The following is a 25001-nucleotide window of genomic DNA, read 5'->3' as shown; positions in this document are numbered from 1 at the left end:
CCCCCCAGAGAACTGAAGAATAGGTTTCAGTAAACAGTAGCCAGTGTAGTGTAGACTCGGGACCTTTTTCCTCTTCCCTGATGGCGATCAGAAACCGCAGTTTACGCAGAACAGCGCAGACCTTCTTTGTTGTCCCGTGGATCTCTCCTCCACCACCACTACCAGTGAGCGTGTGTGTGCTTGAGAGAGAAAGAGAGAGAGAGAGAGAGAGAGAGAGAGAGGGTGCGTGGAGGCTGGGCTAGGCTTGGCAGCAGCTGCTCGCTCTATACCCCTCCCTCTCTTCTCCTCCCTCCCCTCCCTCTCTTCTCCTCACTCCCCTTCCTCTCTTCTCCCTCCCTCTCTTCTCCTCCCTCCCTCCCCCCCTCTCTTCTCCTCTCTCTCTTCTCTTCTCCTCCCTCCCTCTCCTCTTCTCTCTCCCTCCCTCTCCTTCCTCTCTTCTCCTCTCTCCCTCCCTCTCTTCTCCTCTCTCCCTCCCCTCCCTCTCTTCTCCTCCCTCCCTCCCCTTCCTCTCTTCTCCTCTCTCCCTCCCTCTCCTCTCTTCTCCTCCCTCCCTCCCCTTCCTCTCTCTTCTCTCTCCTTCCCTCTCCTCTCTTCTCCTCCCTCCCTCCCCTTCCTCTCTTCTCCTCCTCTCCCTCTCCTCTCTCTCTTCTCCTCCCTCCCCTCCCTCTCTTCTGTCGTGCCGTGATTTTCATTGAGCCGTCACTCATTGTGATTCAGTCCCACACCTCGGGCTCGTGCTACAGACCAGCATCCCCCACCTCACACGCAGCATGCCCCCCAGGCCACGAGACACCCTGAGCTGTCAGGTCCCACAAAAATATACTACAGTTTACTATAGAATACTACTACAGTACTTACTATAGAATACTACTACAGTTTACTACAGAATACTACTACAGTACTTACTATAGAAGACTACTACAGTTTACTACAGAATACTACTACAGTACTTATTATAGAATACTACTACAGTACTTACTATAGAACACGACTACAGTACTTACTATAGAATTCTGTAGCAAACTGTAGTATACTGTATACTACTATAGTACAGACTGTAGTATCCCTCGAGCATGTGTAGTACTTACTATATAATGTTATAGAATACTATAGTGAATACTGCAGTATTATCAGCTAAAACACTACAGTCCACAAAAAACATGGCAACATTTTTAACTATAGTAAATACTACAGTATTTAATATACCCTGCCTATTCCCCCTCCCCATATCCCACGTTATGCCACCCATAAGTGAGGAACCTACAGAACACCCCAAATATAGACCATTACTGTGTTCCATACAAATTTGCCGGGGAAAAAAGCAGAAGCTCTGAGCTGTCTGTTCAGACAAGAGTTCGACCCACCTGGTTATGAAACTTTTGCTCTTTTACTATTTCTCCAGTAGGTTTCCTGAAGGAGAAAACTTCCACTTAATGTAAACACTATGATAAATACTACAGTATACTGCAATCCGCAAAGACATACATTAATTACTATAGTACAGTACAGTTTTCTTTTACAACAGTATAAATACTACAGTAAAGTCCACAAAAATACTACAGTGAATACTGGTATGTTTGTGTGTGTGTGTGGGGGGAGCCATTTACCTCAATCATTATTCATCAAAGGGGTGGGTGGATTAGAGCAACAGGAACAGGAGGAAGAGCAGGTGGAGGAGGTGGAGCAGGGGGAGGAGAAGTAGGAGGAGGAGGAGTGAGCAGGAGGAGGAGTGAGCAGGAGGAGGAGGAGGAGTGAGCAGGAGGAGGAGGAGTGAGCAGGAGGAGGAGGAGTGGTGAGCAGGAGGAGGAGGAGTAGGAGGAGGGGGAGGAGGAGGAGGAGGAGTGAGCAGGAGGAGGAGGAGTGAGCAGGAGGAGGAGGAGTGAGCAGGTGAGAGGAGGAGTATGTGTGGACTAGAGCAAGAGAGGGGGTAGGAGGAGGAGGAGGAGGAGGAGGAGGAGTGAGCAGGAGGAGGAGTAGGAGGAGGAGAAGGAGGAGGAGTGAGCAGGAGGAGTAGGAGGAGTGAGCAGGAGGAGTAGGAGGAGGAGTGAGCAGGAGGAAGAGGAGGAGGAGTGAGCAGGAGAAGGAGGAGGAAGAGTGAAAAGGGTGAGGAGGAGGAGGAGGAGGAGTGAAAGGGGAAGGAGGAGGAGTGAAAAGGGGGAGGAGGAGGAGTAGGAGGAGGAGGAGGAGTGAGCAGGAGGAGGAGGAGGAGAAGGAGGAAGAGTGAAAAGGGTGAGGAGGAGGAGGAGGAGTGAAGGGGGGTGAGCAGGAGGAGGAGGAGTGAGCAGGTGAGAGGAGGAGTATGTGTGGACTAGAGCAAGAGAGGGGGTAGGAGGAGGAGGAGGAGGAGAATTAACACCATTATGTCATCTAGATCCATGTGCAACAAACCTGCTGAGTCTGACATGTACAGTGTTCCTAACCATCCGTTCTCTTACACACTCGCAGACAGACAGACAGACAGACAGACAGACAGACAGACAGACAGACAGACAGACAGACAGACAGACAGACAGACAGAGACACACACACACACACACACACACACACACACACACACACACACACACACACACACACACACACACACACACACACACACACACACACACACACACACACACACACACACACACACACACACACACACACACACACACACACACACACACACACACAGCCTACTATCTTAATAAAAAGGTTCAAGTTGGAACCAAATAAGGTTGTTGAGAGCGATGCCATCGAGGAACCATTTTAGGGTATCTGAGGAACCATAGATGGGATGGTTCTCTGATGATCCATACGAAAAAATCTAAAAGCAGAAATGATTCGGTCCTCCAAGACCAGAATTGAACAGTCCTGCTGTAGGGTTTTGGGCTTTATTTCGTTACCAGTACACCCATGACTGTTTCCTAGTGATAGAGAAATGGTTGTCACATTCGTTCATTTTCAGTCCTGTGACCTGAACCAAGTGAGTGAACATGATGCCATTGAACTTGAATTATTTAAGATAAATCAATACATATTTCATAGGGCCATCTTTTGAGAGTTTTACCCTCATGCAATGGTATGAAACGTCTGGTTTACAGGCCACAGCAGGCCTGGAAATCACATTATGCTGGCTTGCAAAGTGTTGTGTATCCCTCCAGCCAGAGTGGGTATATCCAACATTTAGAGAAAAACATTTACCCGCAACCTGTATTCAGAATGACTGCCAGGTTGTGAAGACTAAGACATGAGACTAACTTAAACATCTAAACTGAAACAAACACTTCATTAGCGCGTGCAATAAATCCAAGTAAAAGATTAGAATAGTAAATATATATATATATATTTATGATTTTCATATTTGTGTAGTATGAGAATTAAGAATTAATCAATCAATGTGCATGCCAAAAGACAGACATTGAAACCAACAATTATAAAAAGAGCATGCTGGGAAATATGATAACACACACACACACATTTAACTCAAAGGTTCTTTATCGGACAAGAGTTTCCCAAGAAAACTTAAGAGCTGAGGAAGAACCAGTTAAGAACATTAATTTATTTTAGTGTACTACCTCCTACACACACACACATAAACACACACACACACACACACACACACACACACACACACACACACACACACACACACACACACACACACACACACACACACACACTGCGTATACCACCTCCTACAACCTCCCGCATTACATAAACAATACTGGAGCATCGTCAAACTCTTATTTTTAGCCTATTCTATTTATGTAATGACTTTAGTTGTTCTAATATACTCAGCCTGGCTCTGTCAGATATAGGTTAGATAATTCAGCCTGGTTCTGTCAGATATAGGTTAGATAATTCAGCCTGGTTCTGTCAGATATAGGTAAGATAATCAGCCTGGTTCTGTCAGATATAGGTAAGATACTCAGCCTGGTTCTGTCAGATATCGGTAAGATACTCAGCCTGGTTCTGTCAGATATAGGTTAGATAATCAGCCTGGTTCTGTCAGATATAGGTAAGATACTCAGCCTGGTTCTGTCAGATATAGATAAGATACTCACCCTGGCTCTGTCAGATATAGGTAAGTTGGCTCTGTCAGATATAGGTAAGATACTCAGCCTGGTTCTGTCAGATATAGGTTAGATATCAGCCTGGTTCTGTCAGATATAGGTAAGCTCACCCTGGTTCTGTCAGATATAGGTAAGATACTCAGCCTGGTTCTGTCAGATATAGGTAAGATACTAGGTTCTGTCAGATATAGGTAAGATACTCAGCCTGGTTCTGTCAGATATAGGTAAGATACTCAGCCTGGTTCTGTCAGATATAGATAAGATACTCAGCCTGGTTCTGTCAGATATAGGTAAGATACTCAGCCTGGTTCTGTCAGATATAGGTAAGATACTCACACTGGCTCTGTCAGATATAGGTAAGATACTCAGCCTGGTTCTGTCAGATATAGATAAGATACTCAGCCTGGTTCTGTCAGATATAGGTACGATACTCAACCTGGTTCTGTCAGATATAGGTACGATACTCAGCCTGGCTCTGTCAGATATAGGTAAGATACTCAGCCTGGTTCTGTCAGATCAGATATCAGCCTGGTTCTGTCAGATATAGATAAGATACTCAGCCTGGTTCTGTCAGATATAGATAAGATACTCAGCCTGGTTCTGTCAGATATAGGTAAGATACTCACCCTGGCTCTGTCAGATATAGGTAAGATACTCAGCCTGGTTCTGTCAGATATAGATAAGATACTCAGCCTGGTTCTGTCAGATATAGGTACGATACTCAACCTGGTTCTGTCAGATATAGGTACGATACTCAGCCTGGTTCTGTCAGATATAGGTAAGATACTCAGCCTGGTTCTGTCAGATATAGGTATGATACTCAGCCTGGTTCTGTCAGATATAGGTAAGATACTCAGCCTGGTTCTGTCAGATATAGGTAAGATACTCAGCCTGGTTCTGTCAGATATAGGTAAGATACTCAGCCTGGTTCTGTCAGATATAGGTAAGATACTCAGCCTGGTTCTGTCAGATACTCACCCTGGCTCTGTCAGATATAGATAAGATACTCAGCCTGGTTCTGTCAGATATAGATAAGATTCAGCCTGGTTCTGTCAGATATAGATAAGATACTCACCCTGGCTCTGTCAGATATAGGTAAGATACTCACCCTGGCTCTGTCAGATATAGGTAAGATACTCAGCCTGGTTCTGTCAGATATAGGTAAGATACTCACCCTGGCTCTGTCAGATATAGATAAGATACTCAGCCTGGTTCTGTCAGATATAGGTAAGATACTCAGCCTGGTTCTGTCAGATATAGGTAAGATACTCACCCTGGCTCTGTCAGATATAGATAAGATACTCAGCCTGGTTCTGTCAGATATAGATAAGATACTCAGCCTGGTTCTGTCAGATATAGGTAAGATACCCAGCCTGGTTCTGTCAGATACAGGTAAGATACCCAGCCTGGTTCTGTCAGATACAGGTAAGATACCCAGCCTGGTTCTGTCAGATATAGATAAGATACTCAGCCTGGTTCTGTCAGATATAGGTAAGATACTCAGCCTGGTTCTGTCAGATATAGGTAAGATACTCAGCCTGGTTCTGTCAGATATAGGTAAGATACTCAGCCTGGTTCTGTCAGATATAGGTAAGATACTCAGCCTGGTTCTGTCAGATATAGATAAGATACTCAGCCTGGTTCTGTCAGATATAGGTAAGATACTCAGCCTGGTTCTGTCAGATATAGGTAAGATACTCAGCCTGGTTCTGTCAGATATAGGTAAGATACTCAGCCTGGTTCTGTCAGATATAGGTAAGATACTCAGCCTGGTTCTGTCAGATATAGGTAAGATACTCAGCCTGGTTCTGTCAGATATAGATAAGATACTCAGCCTGGTTCTGTCAGATATAGGTAAGATACTCAGCCTGGTTCTGTCAGATATAGGTAAGATACTCAGCCTGGTTCTGTCAGATATAGGTAAGATACTCAGCCTGGTTCTGTCAGATATAGGTAAGATACTCAGCCTGGTTCTGTCAGATATAGGTAAGATACTCAGCCTGGTTCTGTCAGATATAGATAAGATACTCAGCCTGGTTCTGTCAGATATAGGTAAGATACTCAGCCTGGTTCTGTCAGATATAGGTACGATACTCACCCTGGCTCTGTCAGATATAGGTAAGATACTCAGCCTGGTTCTGTCAGATATAGGTAAGATACTCACCCTGGCTCTGTCAGATATAGGTAAGATACTCAGCCTGGTTCTGTCAGATATAGGTAAGATACCCAGCCTGGTTCTGTCAGATACAGGTAAGATACCCAGCCTGGTTCTGTCAGATACAGGTAAGATACCCAGCCTGGTTCTGTCAGATATAGATAAGATACTCAGCCTGGTTCTGTCAGATATAGGTAAGATACTCAGCCTGGTTCTGTCAGATATAGGTAAGATACTCAGCCTGGTTCTGTCAGATATAGGTAAGATACTCAGCCTGGTTCTGTCAGATATAGGTAAGATACTCACCCTGGCTCTGTCAGATATAGGTTATTTTTTACATTTAAATTTACCTTTATTTAACTAGGCATGTCAGTTAAGAACAAATTTTTATTTACAATGACGGCCTATCGGGGAACAGTGTGTTAACTGCCTTGTTCAGGGGTAGAACGACAGATTTTTACCTTGTCAGCTCAGGGATTCAATCCACCAACCTTTTGGGTACTGGCCCTATGCTCTAACCACTAGGCTACCTGCTGCCTCTACGCTCTAACCACTAGGCTACCTGCCGCCTCTACGCTCTAACCACTAGGCTACCTGCCGCCTCTACGCTCTAACCACTAGGCTACCTGCCGCCTCTACGCTCTAACCACTAGGCTACCTGGCCGCCTCTACGCTCTAACCACTAGGCTACCTGCCGCCTCTACGCCTAACCACTAGGCTACCTGCCGCCTCTACGCTCTAACCACTAGGCTACCTGCCGCCTCTACGCTCTAACCACAGGCTACCTGCCGCTACGCTCTAACCACTAGGCTACCTGCCGCCTCTACGCTCTAACCACTAGGCTACCTGCCGCCTCTACGCTCTAACCACTAGGCTACCTGCCGCCTCTACGCTCTAACCACCAGGCTACCTGCCGCCTCTACGCTCTAACCACTAGGCTACCTGCTGCCTCTACGCTCTAACCACTAGGCTACCTGCCGCCTCTACGCTCTAACCACTAGGCTACCTGCCCCTCTAAGCCACTAGGCTACCTGCTGCCTCTATGCTCTAACCACTAGGCTACCTGCCGCCTCTACGCTCTAACCACTAGGCTACCTGCCGCCTCTACGCTCTAACCACTAGGCTACCTGCCGCCTCTACGCTCTAACCACTAGGCTACCTAACGCCTCAACGCTCTAACCACTAGGCTACCTAACGCCCCATGTGTCGTTAAGCTACACATATGAAACAAACGGTAGAGCCACCTGATAAAGAATTAGTCCAGTGTTTATGTTAACGTGCCAGGGAATCAAACTCTGTCCCCTTTAATAATAGAGGTCCATACTGTAGAGGTGGTCGCTGTATTTCAACTGACATCTATTGTTGCCCCATTTATTGTAGCCTTGTTATACAGGAAAATGAAGACTCAACTAATCAGTTCATTTACTGTCTCTGACCAAAACCCTAAATCCTAGTCTCTTCAAATGAACAGTCTTGATTGAAAGGTTACTCCGACCATAGTCTCTTTAAATGAACAGTCTTGATTGACAGGTTACTCCAACCATAGTCTCTTTAAATGAACAGTCTTGATTGACAGGTTAGTCCAACCATAGTCTCTTTAAATGAACAGTTTTGATTGACAGGTTACTCCAACCATAGTCTCTTTAAATGAACAGCCGTGTATGACAAGCCATAAGACTGCTGAACAATTAATCAAATGGCCACCAGACTATTTAACTGCACCCAGTCTCCTCTGAACAGTTGATGTTACATTTACATTTACATTTAAGTCATTTAGCAGACGCTCTTATCCAGAGCGACTTACAAATTGGTGCGTTCACCTTATGACATCCAGTGGAACAGTCACTTTACAATAGTGCATCTAAATCTTAAAAAGGGGGGAAGGATTACTTATCCTATCCTAGGTATTCCTTAAAGAGGTGGGGTTTCAGTTGTCTCCGGAAGGTGGTGAACTCCGCTGTCCTGGCGTCGTGAGGGAGTTTGTTCCACCATTGGAACAGTTTTGACTGGGCTGAGATTTGTTCTGTTACTTGAACTCTGTGAAGCATTTATTTGGGCAGTTGCAGTCTGAGGTGCAGTTAAAACTCAAATGAACTTATCCTCTGCAGTAGAGGTATAAAAATAAAAAAAATGACTGGCACCATTTCAAACCAATGAGGCTTCAGAACTTCATAGCCAATTATTATAGAATCCTCTTTTTTTCCCCAAATAGAACCTTCTAGTCCCAAGCTCTCAGCTTGGATTATGTCTCCTTCTTCCTGAAGTGTGCACTCATTCACTACTTCCCACAAATGTAAAAGCATCTGATTGGTGTAGACACAGGCTAGAAGGAGTTTCCATTTGCCAGTCTTTTCCTTTCAAATCCATGGAGGCAAGTGAACAAGTGCACACTTTGGGAGAAAGGAGAGATTAGTAACATTATTATAGACAGTTGGACATTGGGCTGGGCAGTCTACAGTAACTATTATAGACAGTTGGACATTGGGCTGTCTACAGTAACTATTGTAGTCAGATTTGGACATTGGACTGGGCTGTCTACAGTAACTATTGTAGACAGTTGGACATTGGGCTGGGTTGTCTACAGTAACTATTATAGACAGTTGGACATTGGGCTGGGCTGTCTACAGTAACTATTATAGACAGTTGGACATTGGGCTGTCTACAGTAACTATTGTAGACAGTTGGACATTGGGCTGGGCTGTCTACAGTAACTATTGTAGACAGTTGGACATTGGGCTGTCTACAGTAACTATTATAGACAGTTGGACATTGGGCTGTCTACAGTAACTATTATAGACAGTTGGACATTGGGCTGTCTACAGTAACTATTGTAGACAGTTGGACATTGGGCTGTCTACAGTAACTATTGTAGACAGTTGGACATTGGGCTACAGTAACTATTATAGACAGTTGACATTGGGCTGTCTACAGTAACTATAATAGACAGTTGGACATTGGGCTGTCTACAGTAACAATTGTAGACAGTTGGACATTGGGCTGGGCTGTCTACAGTAACTATTATAGACAGTTGGACATTGGGCTGGGCTGTCTACAGTAACTATTATAGACAGTTGGACATTGGGCTGTCTACAGTAACTATTGTAGACAGTTGGACATTGGGCTGGGCTGTCTACAGTAACTATTGTAGACAGTTGGACATTGGGCTGTCTACAGTAACTATTATAGACAGTTGGACATTTGGCTGTCTACAGTAACTATTATAGACAGTTGGACATTGGGCTGTCTACAGTAACTAGACAGGGCTGTCTACAGTAACTATTATAGACAGCTGTCTACAGTAACTATTATAGACAGTTGGACATTGGGCTGTCTACAGTAACTAGTCTACAGTAACTATTATAGACAGTTGGACTTTGGGCTGTCTACAGTAACTATTATAAACAGTTGGACATTGGGCTGGGCTGTCTACAGTAACTATTGTAGACAGTTGGACATTGGGCTGTCTACAGTAACTATTATAGACAGTTGGACATTGGGCTGGGCTGTCTACAGTAACTATTGTAGACAGTTGGACATTGGGCTTTCTACAGTAACTATTGTAGACAGTTGGACATTGGGATGTCTACAGTAACTATTGTAGACAGTTGGACATTGGGCTGTCTACAGTGACTATTGTAGACAGTTGGACATTGGGCTTTCTACAGTAACTATTGTAGACAGTTGGACATTGGGCTGGGCTGTCTACAGTAACTATTGTAGACAGTTGGACATTGGGCTGTCTACAGTAACTATTGTAGACAGTTGGACATTGGGCTGTCTACAGTAACTATTATAGACAGTTGGACATTGGGCTGTCTACAGTAACTATTATAGACAGTTGGACATTGGGCTGTCTACAGTAACTATTATAGACAGTTGGACATTGGGCTGGGCTGTCTACAGTAACTATTGTAGACAGTTGGACATTGGGCTGTCTACAGTAACTATTATATACAGTTGGACATTGGGCTGTCTACAGTAACTATTATAGACAGTTGGACATTGGGCTGGGCTGTCTACAGTAACTATTGTAGACAGTTGGACATTGGGCTGGGCTGTCTACAGTAACTATTATAGACAGTTGGACATTGGGCTGTCTACAGTAACTATTGTAGACAGTTGGACATTGGGCTGGGCTGTCTACAGTAACTATTGTAGACAGTTGGACATTGGGCTGTCTACAGTAACTATTATAGACAGTTGGACATTGGGCTGGGCTGTCTACAGTAACTATTGTAGACAGTTGGACATTGGGCTGTCTACAGTAACTATTGTAGACAGTTGGACATTGGGCTGTCTACAGTAACTATTGTAGACAGTTGGACATTGGGCTGTCTACAGTAACTATTGTAGACAGTTGGACATTGGGCTGTCTACAGTAACTATTGTAGACAGTTGGTCATTGGGCTGTCTACAGTAACTATTATAGACAGTTGGACATTGGGCTGGGCTGTCTACAGTAACTATTGTAGACAGTTGGACATTGGGCTGTCTAAAGTAACTATTATATACAGTTGGACATTGGGCTGTCTCCAGTAACTATTATAGACAGTTGGGCATTGGGCTGTCTACAGTAACTATTATAGACAGTTGGACATTGGGCTGTCTACAGTAACTATTATAGACAGTTGGACATTGGGCTGGGCTGTCTACAGTAACTATTATAGACAGTTGGACATTGGGCTGTCTACAGTAACTATTATAGACAGTTGGGCATTGGGCTGTCTACAGTAACTATTATAGACAGTTGGACATTGGGCTGTCTACAGTAACTATTATAGACAGTTGGACATTGGGCTGTCTACAGTAACTATTATAGACAGTTGGACATTGGGCTGTCTACAGTAACTATTATAGACAGTTGGACATTGGGCTGGGCTGTCTACAGTAACTATTATAGACAGTTGGACATTGGGCTGTCTACAGTAACTATTATAGACAGTTGGACATTGGGCTGGGCTGTCTACAGTAACTATTATAGACAGTTGGACATTGGGCTGTCTACAGTAACTATTATAGACAGTTGGGCATTGGGCTGTCTACAGTAACTATTATAGACAGTTGGACATTGGGCTGTCTACAGTAACTATTATAGACAGTTGGACATTGGGCTGTCTACAGTAACTATTATAGACAGTTGGACATTGGGCTGGGCTGTCTACAGTAACTATTATAGACAGTTGGACATTGGGCTGTCTACAGTAACTATTGTAGACAGTTGGACATTGGGCTGTCTACAGTAACTATTATAGACAGTTGGACATTGGGCTGTCTACAGTAACTATTATAGACAGTTGGACATTGGGCTGTCTACAGTAACTATTATAGACAGTTGGACATTGGGCTGGGCTGTCTACAGTAACTATTGTAGACAGTTGGACATTGGGACTGTCTACAGTAACTATTATAGACAGTTGGACATTGGGCTGTCTACAGTAACTATTATAGACAGTTGGACATTTGGGCTGTCTACAGTAACTATTGTAGACAGTTGGACATTGGGCTGGGCTGTCTACAGTAACTATTATAGACAGTTGGACATTGGGCTGTCTACAGTAACTATTGTAGACAGTTGGACATTGGGCTGTCTACAGTAACTATTTAGACAGTTGGACATTGGGCTGTCTACAGTAACTATTATAGACAGTTGGACATTGGGCTGGGCTGTCTACAGTAACTATTGTAGACAGTTGGACATTGGGCTGTCTACAGTAACTATTATAGACAGTTAGACAGTTGGACATTGGGCTGGGCTGTCTACAGTAACTATTGTAGACAGTTGGACATTGGGCTGTCTACAGTAACTATTATAGACAGTTGGACATTTGGGCTGTCTACAGTAACTATTGTAGACAGTTGGACATTGGGCTGTCTACAGTAACTATTATAGACAGTTGGACATTGGGCTGGGCTGTCTACAGTAACTATTATAGACAGTTGGTTGGGCTGTCTACAGTAACTATTGTAGACAGTTGGACATTGGGCTGTCTACAGTAACTATTGTAGACAGTTGGACATTGGGCTGTCTACAGTAACTATTATAGACAGTTGGACATTGGACATTGGGCTGTCTACAGTAACTATTGTAGACAGTTGGTCATTGGGCTGTCTACAGTAACTATTATAGACAGTTGGACATTGGGCTGGGCTGTCTACAGTAACTATTGTAGACAGTTGGACATTGGGCTGTCTAAAGTAACTATTATATACAGTTGGACATTGGGCTGTCTACAGTAACTATTATAGACAGTTGGACATTGGGCTGTCTACAGTAACTATTATAGACAGTTGGGCATTGGGCTGTCTACAGTAACTATTATAGACAGTTGGACATTGGGCTGTCTACAGTAACTATTATAGACAGTTGGGCATTGGGCTGTCTACAGTAACTATTATAGACAGTTGGACATTGGGCTGTCTACAGTAACTATTATAGACAGTTGGACATTGGGCTGGGCTGTCTACAGTAACTATTATAGACAGTTGGACATTGGGCTGTCTACAGTAACTATTATAGACAGTTGGACATTGGGCTGGGCTGTCTACAGTAACTATTATAGACAGTTGGACATTGGGCTGTCTACAGTCTAGACAGTTGGGCATTGGGCTGTCTACAGTAACTATTATAGACAGTTGGACATTGGGCTGTCTACAGTAACTATTATAGACAGTTGGACATTGGGCTGTCTACAGTAACTATTATAGACAGTTGGACATTGGGCTGTCTACAGTAACTATTATAGACAGTTGGACATTGGGCTGTCTACAGTAACTATTATAGACAGTTGGACATTGGGCTGTCTACAGTAACTATTATAGACAGTTGGACATTGGGCTGTCTACAGTAACTATTATAGACAGTTGGACATTGGGCTGGGCTGTCTACAGTAACTATTATAGACAGTTGGACATTGGGCTGTCTACAGTAACTATTATAGACAGTTGGACAGTTGGACAGTTGGACATTGGGCTGTCTACAGTAACTATTATAGACAGTTGGACATTGGGCTGTCTACAGTAACTATTATAGACAGTTGGACATTGGGCTGTCTACAGTAACTATTATAGACAGTTGGACATTGGGCTGTCTACAGTAACTATTATAGACAGTTGGACATTGGGCTGTCTACAGTAACTATTATAGACAGTTGGACATTGGGCTGTCTACAGTAACTATTATAGACAGTTGGACATTGGGCTGTCTACAGTAACTATTATAGACAGTTGGACATTGGGCTGGGCTGTCTACAGTAACTATTAGTAGACAGTTGGACATTGGGCTGTCTACAGTAACTATTATAGACAGTTGTCTACAATAACATTAGACAGGGCTGTAACTATTATAGACAGTTGGACTACAGTAACTATTATAGACAGTTGGACATTGGGCTGTCTACAGTAACTATTATAGACAGTTGGACATTGGGCTGTCTACAGTAACTATTATAGACAGTTGGACATTGGGCTGGGCTGTCTACAGTAACTATTGTAGACAGTTGGACATTGGGCTGTCTACAGTAACTATTATAGACAGTTGGACATTGGGCTGTCTACAGTAACTATTATAGACAGTTGGACATTGGGCTGTCTACAGTAACTATTATAGACAGTTGGACATTGGGCTGTCTACAGTAACTATTATAGACAGTTGGACATTGGGCTGTCTACAGTAACTATTATAGACAGTTGGACATTGGGCTGTCTAACAATTGTAGACAGTTACATTGGGCTGGGCTGTCTACAGTAACTATTATAGACAGTTGGACATTGGGCTGGGCTGTCTACAGTAACTATTATAGACAGTTGGACATTGGGCTGTCTACAGTAACTATTGTAGACAGTTGGACATTGGGCTGGGCTGTCTACAGTAACTATTATAGACAGTTGGACATTGGGCTGTCTACAGTAACTATTATAGACATAGACAGACAGTTGGACATTGGGCTGTCTACAGTAACTATTATAGACAGTTGGACATTGGGCTGTCTACAGTAACTATTATAGACAGTTGGACATTGGGCTGTCTACAGTAACTATTATAGACAGTTGGACATTGGGCTGTCTACAGTAACTATTGTAGACAGTTGGACATTGGGCTGTCTACAGTAACTAGACATTATAGACAGTTGGACATTTGGGCTGTCTACAGTAACTATTATAGACAGTTGGACATTGGGCTGGGCTGTCTACAGTAACTATTATAGACAGTTGGACATTGGGCTGTCTCTAACTATTGTAGACAGTTATTGGGCTGTCTACAGTGACTATTGTAGACAGTTGGACATTGGGCTGGGCTGTCTACAGTAACTATTGTAGACAGTTGGACATTGGGCTGTCTACAGTAACTATTATAGACAGTTGGACATTGGGCTGTCTACAGTAACTATTATAGACAGTTGGACATTGGGCTGTCTACAGTAACTATTATAGACAGTTGGACATTTGGGCTGTCTACAGTAACTATTATAGACAGTTGGACATTGGGCTGTCTACAGTAACTATTATAGACAGTTGGACATTGGGCTGTCTACAGTAACTATTATAGACAGTTGGACATTGGGCTGTCTACAGTAACTATTATAGACAGTTGGACATTGGGCTGGGCTGTCTACAGTAACTATTATAGACAGTTGGACATTGGGCTGTCTACAGTAACTATTATAGACAGTTGGACATTGGGCTGGGCTGTCTACAGTAACTATAGTAGACAGTTGGACATTGGGCTGTCTACAGTAACTATTATAGACAGTTGGACAGTTACGTAACTATTATAGACAGTTGGACATTGGGCTGTCTACAGTAACTATTATAGACAGTTGGACATTGGGCTGTCTACAGTAACTATTATAGACAGTTGGACATTGGGCTGTCTACAGTAACTATTATAGACAGTTGGACATTGGGCTGTCTACAGTAACTATTATAGACAGTTGGACATTGGGCTGTCTACAGTAACTATTATAGACAGTTGGACATTGGGCTGGGCTGTCTACAGTAACTATTATAGACAGTTGGACATTGGGCTGTCTACAGTTACTATTATAGACAGTTGGACATTGGGCTGTCTACAGTAACTATTATAGACAGTTGGACATTGGGCTGTCTACAGTAACTATTATAGACAGTTGGACATTGGGCTGTCTACAGTAACTATTATAGACAGTTGGACATTGGGCTGGGCTGTCTACAGTAACTATTATAGACAGTTGGACATTGGGCTGTCTACAGTAACTATTATAGACAGTTGGACATTGGGCTGTCTACAGTAACTATTATAGACAGTTGGACATTGGGCTGTCTACAGTAACTATTATAGACAGTTGACATTGGGCTGTCTACAGTAACTATTATAGACAGTTGGACATTGGGCTGTCTACAGTAACTATTATAGACAGTTGACATTGGGCTGTCTACAGTAACTATTATAGACAGTTGGACATTGGGCTGTCTAACTATTATAGACAGTTATTGGGCTGTCTACAGTAACTATTATAGACAGTTGGACATTGGGCTGTCTACAGTAACTATTATAGACAGTTGGACATTGGGCTGGGCTGTCTACAGTAACTATTATAGACAGTTGGACATTGGGCTGTCTACAGTAACTATTATAGACAGTTGGACAGACAGTTGTCTACAGTAACATTGACAGTTGGACATTGGGCTGTCTACAGTAACTATTATAGACAGTTGGACATTGGGCTGTCTACAGTAACTATTATAGACAGTTGGACAGTTGGTAACATTAGACAGTTGGACATTGGGCTGTCTACAGTAACTATTTAGACAGTTGGACATTGGGCTGTCTACAGTAACTATTATAGACAGTTGGACATTGGGCTGTCTACAGTAACTATTATAGACAGTTGGACATTTGGGCTGTCTACAGTAACTATTATAGACAGTTGGACATTGGGCTGTCTAAAGTAACTATTATAGACAGTTGGACATTGGGCTGTCTACAGACAGTTAACTATTATAGACAGTTGGACATTGGGCTGTCTACAGTAACTATTATAGACAGTTGGACATTGGGCTGTCTACAGTAACTATTATAGACAGTTGGACATTGGGCTGTCTACAGTAACTATTATAGACAGTTGGACATTGGGCTGTCTACAGTAACTATTATAGACAGTTGGACATTGGGCTGTCTACAGTAACTATTATAGACAGTTGGACATTGGGCTGGGCTGTCTACAGTAACTATTATAGACAGTTGGACATTGGGCTGTCTACAGTAACTATTATAGACAGTTGGACATTGGGCTGTCTACAATAACTATTATAGACAGTTGGACATTGGGCTGTCTACAGTAACTATTAGTTAGACAGTTGGACATTGGGCTGTCTACAGTAACTATTATAGACAGTTGGACATTGGGCTGTCTGTAACTATTATAGACAGTTGGACATTGGGCTGTCTACAGTAACTATTATAGACAGTTGGACATTGGGCTGTCTACAGTAACTATTATAGACAGTTGGACATTGGGCTGTCTACAGTAACTATTATAGACAGTTGGACATTGGGCTGTCTACAGTAACTATTATAGACAGTTGGACATTGGGCTGGGCTGTCTACAGTAACTATTATAGACAGTTGGACATTGGGCTGTCTACAGTAACTATTATAGACAGTTGGACTATTAGACAGTTGGACATTGGGCTGTCTACAGTAACTATTATAGACAGTTGGACATTGGGCTGTCTAGTAACTATTATAGACAGTTGGACATTGTTACAGTAACTATTATAGACAGTTGGACATTGGGCTGTCTACAGTAACTATTATAGACAGTTGGACACAGTAACTATTTAGACAGTTGGACATTGGGCTGTCTACAGTAACTATTATAGACAGTTGGACATTGGGCTGTCTACAGTAACTATTATAGACAGTTGGACATTGGGCTGTCTACAGTAACTATTATAGACAGTTGGACATTGGGTCTGTAACTATTATAGACAGTTCGACAGTAACTATTATAGACAGTTGGACATTGGGCTGTCTACAGTAACTATTATAGACAGTTGGACATTATAGACAGTTGGACATTGGGCTGTCTACAGTAACTATTATAGACAGTTGGACATTGGGCTGTCTACAGTAACTATTATAGACAGTTGGACATTGGGCTGGGCTGTCTGTAACTATTATAGACAGTTGGACTGCTGTCTACAGTAACTATTATAGACAGTTGGACATTGGGCTGTCTACAGTAACTATTATAGACAGTTGGACATTGGGCTGTCTACAGTAACTATTATAGACAGTTGGACATTGGGCTGTCTACAGTAACTATTATAGACAGTTGGACATTGGGCTGGGCTGTCTACAGTAACTATTATAGACAGTTGGACAGTACCTTCGGAAAATAAGGAACAGCAACAACTCTGTATTTTGCAGAGATATAGCAGCAGAGAATGCTTACAGTTATATTATGATGTCGTAGTTTGAGTTGGACATTTGGCTGTTCGGTTTAGATATTCAAATATTCAAATGTTTGTGACGATGATCCAGTATTGTTTATGTAATGCAAGAGGCTGTAGGAGGTGGTATACGCAGTGTGTGTGTGTGTGTGTGTGTGTGTGTGTGTGTGTGTGTGTGTGTGTGTGTGTGTGTGTAGGAGGTAGTACACTGAAAGAAATTAATGTTCTTAACTGGTTCTTCCTCAGCTCTTAAGGTTTCTTGGGAAGCTCTTGTCCGATAAAGAACCTTTGAGTTAAGTGTGTGTGTGTGTGTGTGTAGGTGTGTGTGTGTGTGTGTGTGTGTGTGTGTGTGTGTGTGTGTGTGTGTGTGTGTGTGTGTGTGTGTGTGTGTGGGAGGGGGTTGTTTAACATGTATGGAGCCCTACAGCTGTGTTCCTTTCAGAGCACACAGCAAATTGGTCAGTGTTGATTAACTAGTGTTGATTTGTCAGTGTAACATTTCCAGTGTTGATTCGAGAGTTAATTTAACAGTGTAAAGAGTAAAATAACCCCACTATTGGTGTTAATAACCACCAATCATTATCATATTTCCCAGCATGCTCTTTTTGTAATGGTTTGTTTCAATGTCTGTGTTTTGGCATGCACATTGATTGATTCATTCATCTCATACTACACAAATATGAAAATCATAAATATATATATATTTTTACTATTCTAATCTTTTACTTGGATTTATTGCATGCGCTAATGAAGTGTTTGTTTCAGTTTAGATGTTTAAGTTTGTCTCATGTCTTAGTCTTCACAACCTGGCAGTCATTCTGAATACAGGTTGCGGGTAAATGTTTTTCTCTAAATGTTGGATATACCCACTCTGGCTGGAGGGATACACAACACTTTGCAAGCCAGCATAATGTGATTTCCAGGCCTGCTGTGGCCTGTAAACCAGACGTTTCATACCATTGCATGAGGGTAAAACTCTCAAAAGATGGCCCTATGAAATATGTATTGATTTATCTTAAATAATTCAAGTTCAATGGCATCATGTTCACTCACTTGGTTCAGGTCACAGGACTGAAAATGAACGAATGTGACAACCATTTCTCTATCACTAGGAAACAGTCATGGGTGTACTGGTAACGAGAAAATTCAAGCCGAAAAGTACCCTGGGAAATATGTAAATAAGGACCAAAACCCTACAGCAGGACTATTCAATTCTGATCCCTCCTCATCCCTTCCCCTCTATGCCCTCCTCATTAGTTTTCCCCTCCTCATCCCATCCCCTCTCCTCATCCCGTCCCATCTCCTCATCATCCGTTTGCCTCTCCTCTATCCCCTCATCCCTTCTCCTCTCCTCTATCCCCTCCTCATCTGTTTTGCTCTCCTCATCCTATCCAACTCTATCCCCTCCTCATCTTTTCTCCTCTATCCCCTCATCCCGTCCCCTCTATCCCCTCCTCATCCGTTTTCCTCTCCTCTATCCCCTCCTCATCCCTTCTCCCCTCCTCATCCCTTCTCCCCTCCTCATCCCTTCTCCTCTCCTCTATCCCCTCTTCATCCCTTCTCCTCTATCCCCTCCTCATCCCTTCTCCCCTCCTCTATCCCCTCCTCATCCCTTCTCCTCTCCTCTATCCCCTCCTCATCTGTTTTGCTCTCCTCATCCTATCCCCTCTATCCCCTCCTCATCTTTTCTTCTCTATCCCCTCCTCATCCCGTCGCCTCTCCTCTATCCCCTCCTCATACCTTCTCCTCTATCCCCTCCTCATCCCTTCTCCCCTCCTCATCCCTTCTCCTCTCCTCTATCCCCTCCTCATCTGTTTTGCTCTCCTCATCCTATCCCCTCTATCCCCTCCTCATCTTTTCTCCTCTATCCCCTCCTCATCCCTTCTCCTCTCCTCTATCCCCTCTTCATCCCTTCTCCTCTCCTCTAGCCCCTCCTCATCCCTTCTCCTCTATCCCCTCCTCATCCCTTCTCCTCTCCTCTAGCCCCTCCTCATCCCTTCTCCTCTATCCCCTCCTCATCCCTTCTCCTCTATCCCCTCCTCATCCCTTCTCCTCTATCCCCTCCTCATCCCTTCTCCTCTATCCCCTCCTCATCCCTTCTCTCCTCTATCCCCTCCTCATCCCTTCTCATCTCCTCTATCCCCTCCTCATACTTTCTCCTCTCCTCTATCCCCTCCTCATCCCTTCTCCTCTATCCCCTCCTCTCCTCTCCCCTCCTCTCCTTCCATTCTTTCCTCTCTTCTCCTTCCCACTCCTCCATGCTACAACTCTCCTTTGTTCTTCAATTCAATCCTGTCGTCCCCACAGATCTCAAAAAAGAACATTAGGGTATAAATACACACCACATTGCCAGTGAGACAATTTTATTACACAAATCAAACCAGCACTGTTGTATATGAGAGGTGACTCAGTGTTTCAGTATGGGTAAACTGCTCCCCACGTCAGCCTTCCTGACTCCTCTTCCTCCCTCTTTTCCTCCGCCACCACTTCCTCTGTCTCTTCCTCCTCCCTCTCCTCTTCCTGACTGCTTACTGGCCTGCTTCCCCCTGTGAGAGAGAGAGAGAGAAGAGAGAGAAAAGAGAGAGAGAGAGAAAAGAGAGAGAGAGAGAAAAGAGAGAGAAAAGAGAGAGAGAGAGAGAAAAGAGAGAGAGAAAAGAGAGAGAAAAGAGAGAGAGAGAGAAGAGAGAGAGAGAAAAGAGAGAGAGAGAAAAGAGAGAGAGAGAAAAGACAGAGAGAGAAAAGAGAGAGAGAGAGAGAGAGCATATGGATGGATGGATATATTTTATGAATAAACAAACATCAAAATCTTAATCATTTTCAGATTTGATACATTATAAAGATGATATTTTAAAAAACAATTTTATGATAAAAGTACTACCTTACATAACGAAATAACCGGCATTGAGAAGTTGATTTCATAACATATTCTGACTTTGACAACTCAAGCGAGCTGCCTTGACGGAATTCTTCTGAGCTGTCAACTCAAAACATGTAAAGTGAAGTTCAAAGTCATTCACAACCCATCACAGTCACAAAACCAATGATATCTCCTAATCTGTGTAGTTGAAATATGTGTGTGTGTGTGTGTGTGTGTGTGTTTAATAATCCACCAGCAGACCTTAATTTGACAGACACTGACAGAATGTAGTTATATAATATGGGGCCCCCTACTACAGGATGTAGTTATATAATATGGGGCCCCTACTACAGAATGTAATTATATAATATGGGGCCCCTACTACATAATGTAATTATATAATATGGGGCCCCTACTACATAATGTAATTATATAATATGGGGCCCCTACTACAGAATGTAATTATATAATATGGGGCCCCTACTACATAATGTAGTTATATAATATGGGGCCCCTACTACAGAATGTAATTATATAATATGGGGCCCCTACTACAGGATGTAGTTATATAATATGGGGCCCCTACTACAGAATGTAGTTATATAATATGGGCCCCTACTACAGAATGTAGTTATATAATATGGGGCCCCTACTACAGTTATATAATATGGGGTAATTATATAATATGTAGGGCCCCTACATAATGTAGTTATATAATATGGGGCCCCTACTACAGAATGTAGTTATATAATATGGGGCCCCTACTACAGAATGTAGTTATATAATATGGGGCCCCCCCTGGGGCCCCTACAGAATATGTGTAGTTATATAATATGGGGCCCCTACTACAGAATGTAGTTATATAATATGGGGCCCCTACTACAGAATGTAGTTATATAATATATAATATGGGCCCCTACTACAGAATGTAGTTATATAATATGGGGCCCCTACTACAGAATGTAGTATGGGGCCCCTATATAATATAGGGGGCCCCTACTACAGAATGTAGTTATATAATATGGGGCCCCTACTACAGAATGTAGTTATATAATATGGGGCCCCTACTACAGAATGTAGTTATATAATATGTAGTTATATAATATGGGGCCCCTACTACAGAATGTAGTTATATAATATGGGGCCCCTACTACAGAATGTAGTTATATAATATGGGGCCCCTACTACATAATGTAGTTATATAATATGGGCCCCTACTACAGAATGTAGTTATATAATATGGGGCCCCTACTACAGAATGTAGTTATATAATATGGGGCCCCTACTACAGAATGTAATATGGGGCCCCTACTACAGAATGTATTTATATAATATGGGCCCCTACTACAGAATGTATTTATATAATATGGGGCCCCTACTACAGAATGTAGTTATATAATATGGGCCCCTACTACAGAATGTAGTTATATAATATGGGGCCCCTACTACATAATGTAGTTATATAATATGGGGCCCCTACTACATAATGTAGTTATATAATATGGGGCCCCTACTACAGAATGTAGTTATATAATATGGGGCCCTACTACATAATGTAGTTATATAATATGGGGCCCCTACTACAGAATGTAATTATATAATATGGGCCCCTACTACATAATGTAGTTATATAATATGGGGCCCCCTACTACATAATGTAGTTATATAATATGGGGCCCCTACTACATATATGCCCCTACTACAGAATGTAGTTATATAATATGGGGCCCCCCAGAATGTAGTTATATAATACTACTACAGAATGTAGTTATATAATATGGGGCCCCTACTACATAATGTAGTTATATAATATGGGGCCCCTACTACAGAATGTAGTTATATAATATGGGGCCCCTACTGAATGTAGTTATATAATATGGGGCCCCTACTACAGAATGTAGGGGCCCCTACTACAGAATGTAGTTATATAATATGGGGCCCCTACTACATAATGTAGTTATATAATATGGGGCCCCTACTACAGAATGTAGTTATATAATATGGGGCCCCTACTACAGAATGTAGTTATATAATATGGGGCCCCTACTACAGAATGTAGTTATATAATATGGGGCCCCTACTACAGAATGTAGTTATATAATATGGGGCCCCTACTACAGAATGTAGTTATATAATATGGGGCCCCTACTACAGAATGTATTTATGAGAGTGAGAGAGAGCACAGATGAGTAGACATGTTTGTATCGAGTCAGAAATGTCCTTAAATAACTACTGTTCCACGATCAGATATAATTCCACCCCCATATCATGGTGACTTTTAGGATTGGATGGGCAAGTAAACTGATCCTAGATCTGTGGTTCGAGGCTGCACGAACTCACTTCCTCATATGGCTCTCTGGCGCCCTCTCCCTCTGTGGCTGGACCTGGTATTGACGCCTGGTGACATCCAGGGTTGATGACGACTGTGACACAGCAAAATATATTTTCTATCACACAGACATTGATGTAGCTTCCTTATAATCTGAATAGATTTGAATACCTGTACATGAGTACATGTCTGGGTGAGTGTGTGTGTGTGTGTGTGTGTGTGTGTGTGTGTGTGTGTGTGTGTGTGTGTCTGAAAGAAAACAAGGCTGAAAGTCCTTGACTCAGTTCTTTCCTCTCTCCTCTCCTCTCCTCTCTGTGTGTGTGTGTGTGTGTTTGTGACAGAGAGGGAGGGAGACCAACGGCACTGTATGAGTGTGTGTGTGTATATATATATATATATATATGAGTGTGTGTGTGTTTGGGAGGGAGGAAGGGAGGGAGGGAGACCAACAGCACTGCATCATTGGAGAGGGAACTCTAGAGGGTGAATGAGAAAGTAGGGCTGAGAACACACACACACCACCTCTCCAACTGCACAATGTTCTCTCTCTATATAGCTGCTATATTTCATAGTGGCAGTCAGTCAATAGGACTGTGTGTGTGTGTGTGTGTGTGTGTGTGTGGTTCTCTGGTCTTTGCCAGAAGTTCTGCCTTATAAGAGGAAGGACCGATGTGAGAAGACAATGCTTACCGTAGCTATTTCTGACAGATACACACGCCTCACTGCGTTGGCTTTATAAAAGGCCTGGGAATTAAAAGAAAGAAAGTGAGACATGAAAGAATGAGTAAGTCAGAGTATTGCAAGCGCACTTTTTTTTTATGAGTGTATGGTAAGGGTCAGACTAATCAGATGAACTGATGGTATGTCTAGATATCTACACCAACAGGCCTTTCAGATTAGAGGGTCTAGATATCTACACCAACAGGCCTTTCAGATTAGAGGGTCTAGATATCTACACCAACAGGCCTTTCAGATTAGAGGGTCTAGATATCTACACCAACAGGCCTTTCAGATTAGAGGGTCTAGATATCTACACCAACAGGCCTTTCAGATTAGAGGGTCTAGATATCTACACCAACAGGCCTTTCAGATTAGAGGGTCTAGATATCTACACCAACAGGCCTTTCAGATTAGAGGGTCTAGATATCTACACCAACAGGCCTTTCAGATTAGAGGGTCTAGATATCTACACCAACAGGCCTTTCAGATTAGAGGGTCTAGATATCTACACCAACAGGCCTTTCAGATTAGAGGGTCTAGATATCTACACCAACAGGCCTTTCAGATTAGAGGGTCTAGATATCTACACCAACAGGCCTTTCAGATTAGAGGGTCTAGATATCTACACCAACAGGCCTTTCAGATTAGAGGGTCTAGATATCTAAACCAACAGGCCTTTCAGATTAGAGGGTCTAGATATCTACACCAACAGGCCTTTCAGATTAGAGGGTCTAGATATCTACACCAACAGGCCTTTCAGATTAGAGGGTCTATATATCTACACCAACAGGCCTTTCAGATTAGAGGGTCTAGATATCTACACCAACAGGCCTTTCAGATTAGAGGGTCTAGATATCTACACCAACAGGCCTTTCAGATTAGAGGGTCTAGATATCTATACCAACAGGCCTTTCAGATTAGAGGGTCTAGATATCTACACCAACAGGCCTTTCAGATTAGAGGGTCTAGATATCTACACCAACAGGCCTTTCAGATTAGAGGGTCTAGATATCTACACCAACAGGCCTTTCAGATTAGAGGGTCTAGGATATCTACACCACAGGCCTTTCAGATTAGAGGGTCTAGATATCTACACCAACAGGCCTTTCAGATTAGAGGGTCTAGATATCTACACCATAAACAGTGGTTTCAGATTAGAGGGTCTAGATATCTGACACTAACAACAGGCCTTTCAGATTAAAATGGGTCTAATATCTAAATGAAAACATTCCTTTCAGATTAACCAGTGAGTCAGGTAGATCATGAGAAAACACCAACAGGCCTTTCAGATTAGGGGTCTAGATATCACACACCAACAGGCCTTTCAGATTAGAGGGTCTAGATATCTACAGAAACCACACAGGCCTTTCAGATTAGAGGGTCTAGATATCTATACCAACAGGCCTTTCAAATCCCCAGTTTATGGGTCTAGGTATCTGACACCAACAG

At 42.8% G+C, this 25001-nt stretch overlaps 1 protein-coding gene across 1 annotated transcript in view; it reads right to left on the bottom strand.

Annotated features, from left to right (window-relative positions):
- Positions 1–19992: 19992 nt before the first annotated feature.
- Positions 19993–25001, bottom strand: part of ccdc169 (coiled-coil domain containing 169) — a 15551-nt gene continuing 10542 nt past the window's right edge. The window contains exons 4-6 of the mRNA XM_052521744.1: positions 23523–23576; positions 22844–22926; positions 19993–20192 (exon numbers count right to left, since the gene is read on the bottom strand). Of these exons, the coding sequence (XP_052377704.1) occupies positions 20054–20192; positions 22844–22926; positions 23523–23576 (276 nt within the window). The 3' untranslated portion in view covers positions 19993–20053. The remainder of the gene's footprint in view (positions 20193–22843; positions 22927–23522; positions 23577–25001) is intronic.

The sequence above is a fragment of the Oncorhynchus keta genome, chromosome 6, assembly GCF_023373465.1.
Source record: "Oncorhynchus keta strain PuntledgeMale-10-30-2019 chromosome 6, Oket_V2, whole genome shotgun sequence".
NCBI lineage: Eukaryota > Metazoa > Chordata > Actinopteri > Salmoniformes > Salmonidae > Oncorhynchus > Oncorhynchus keta.
Note: the sequence above shows the minus strand (reverse complement) of the source record. Positions and strands in the feature narration are given on the sequence as shown.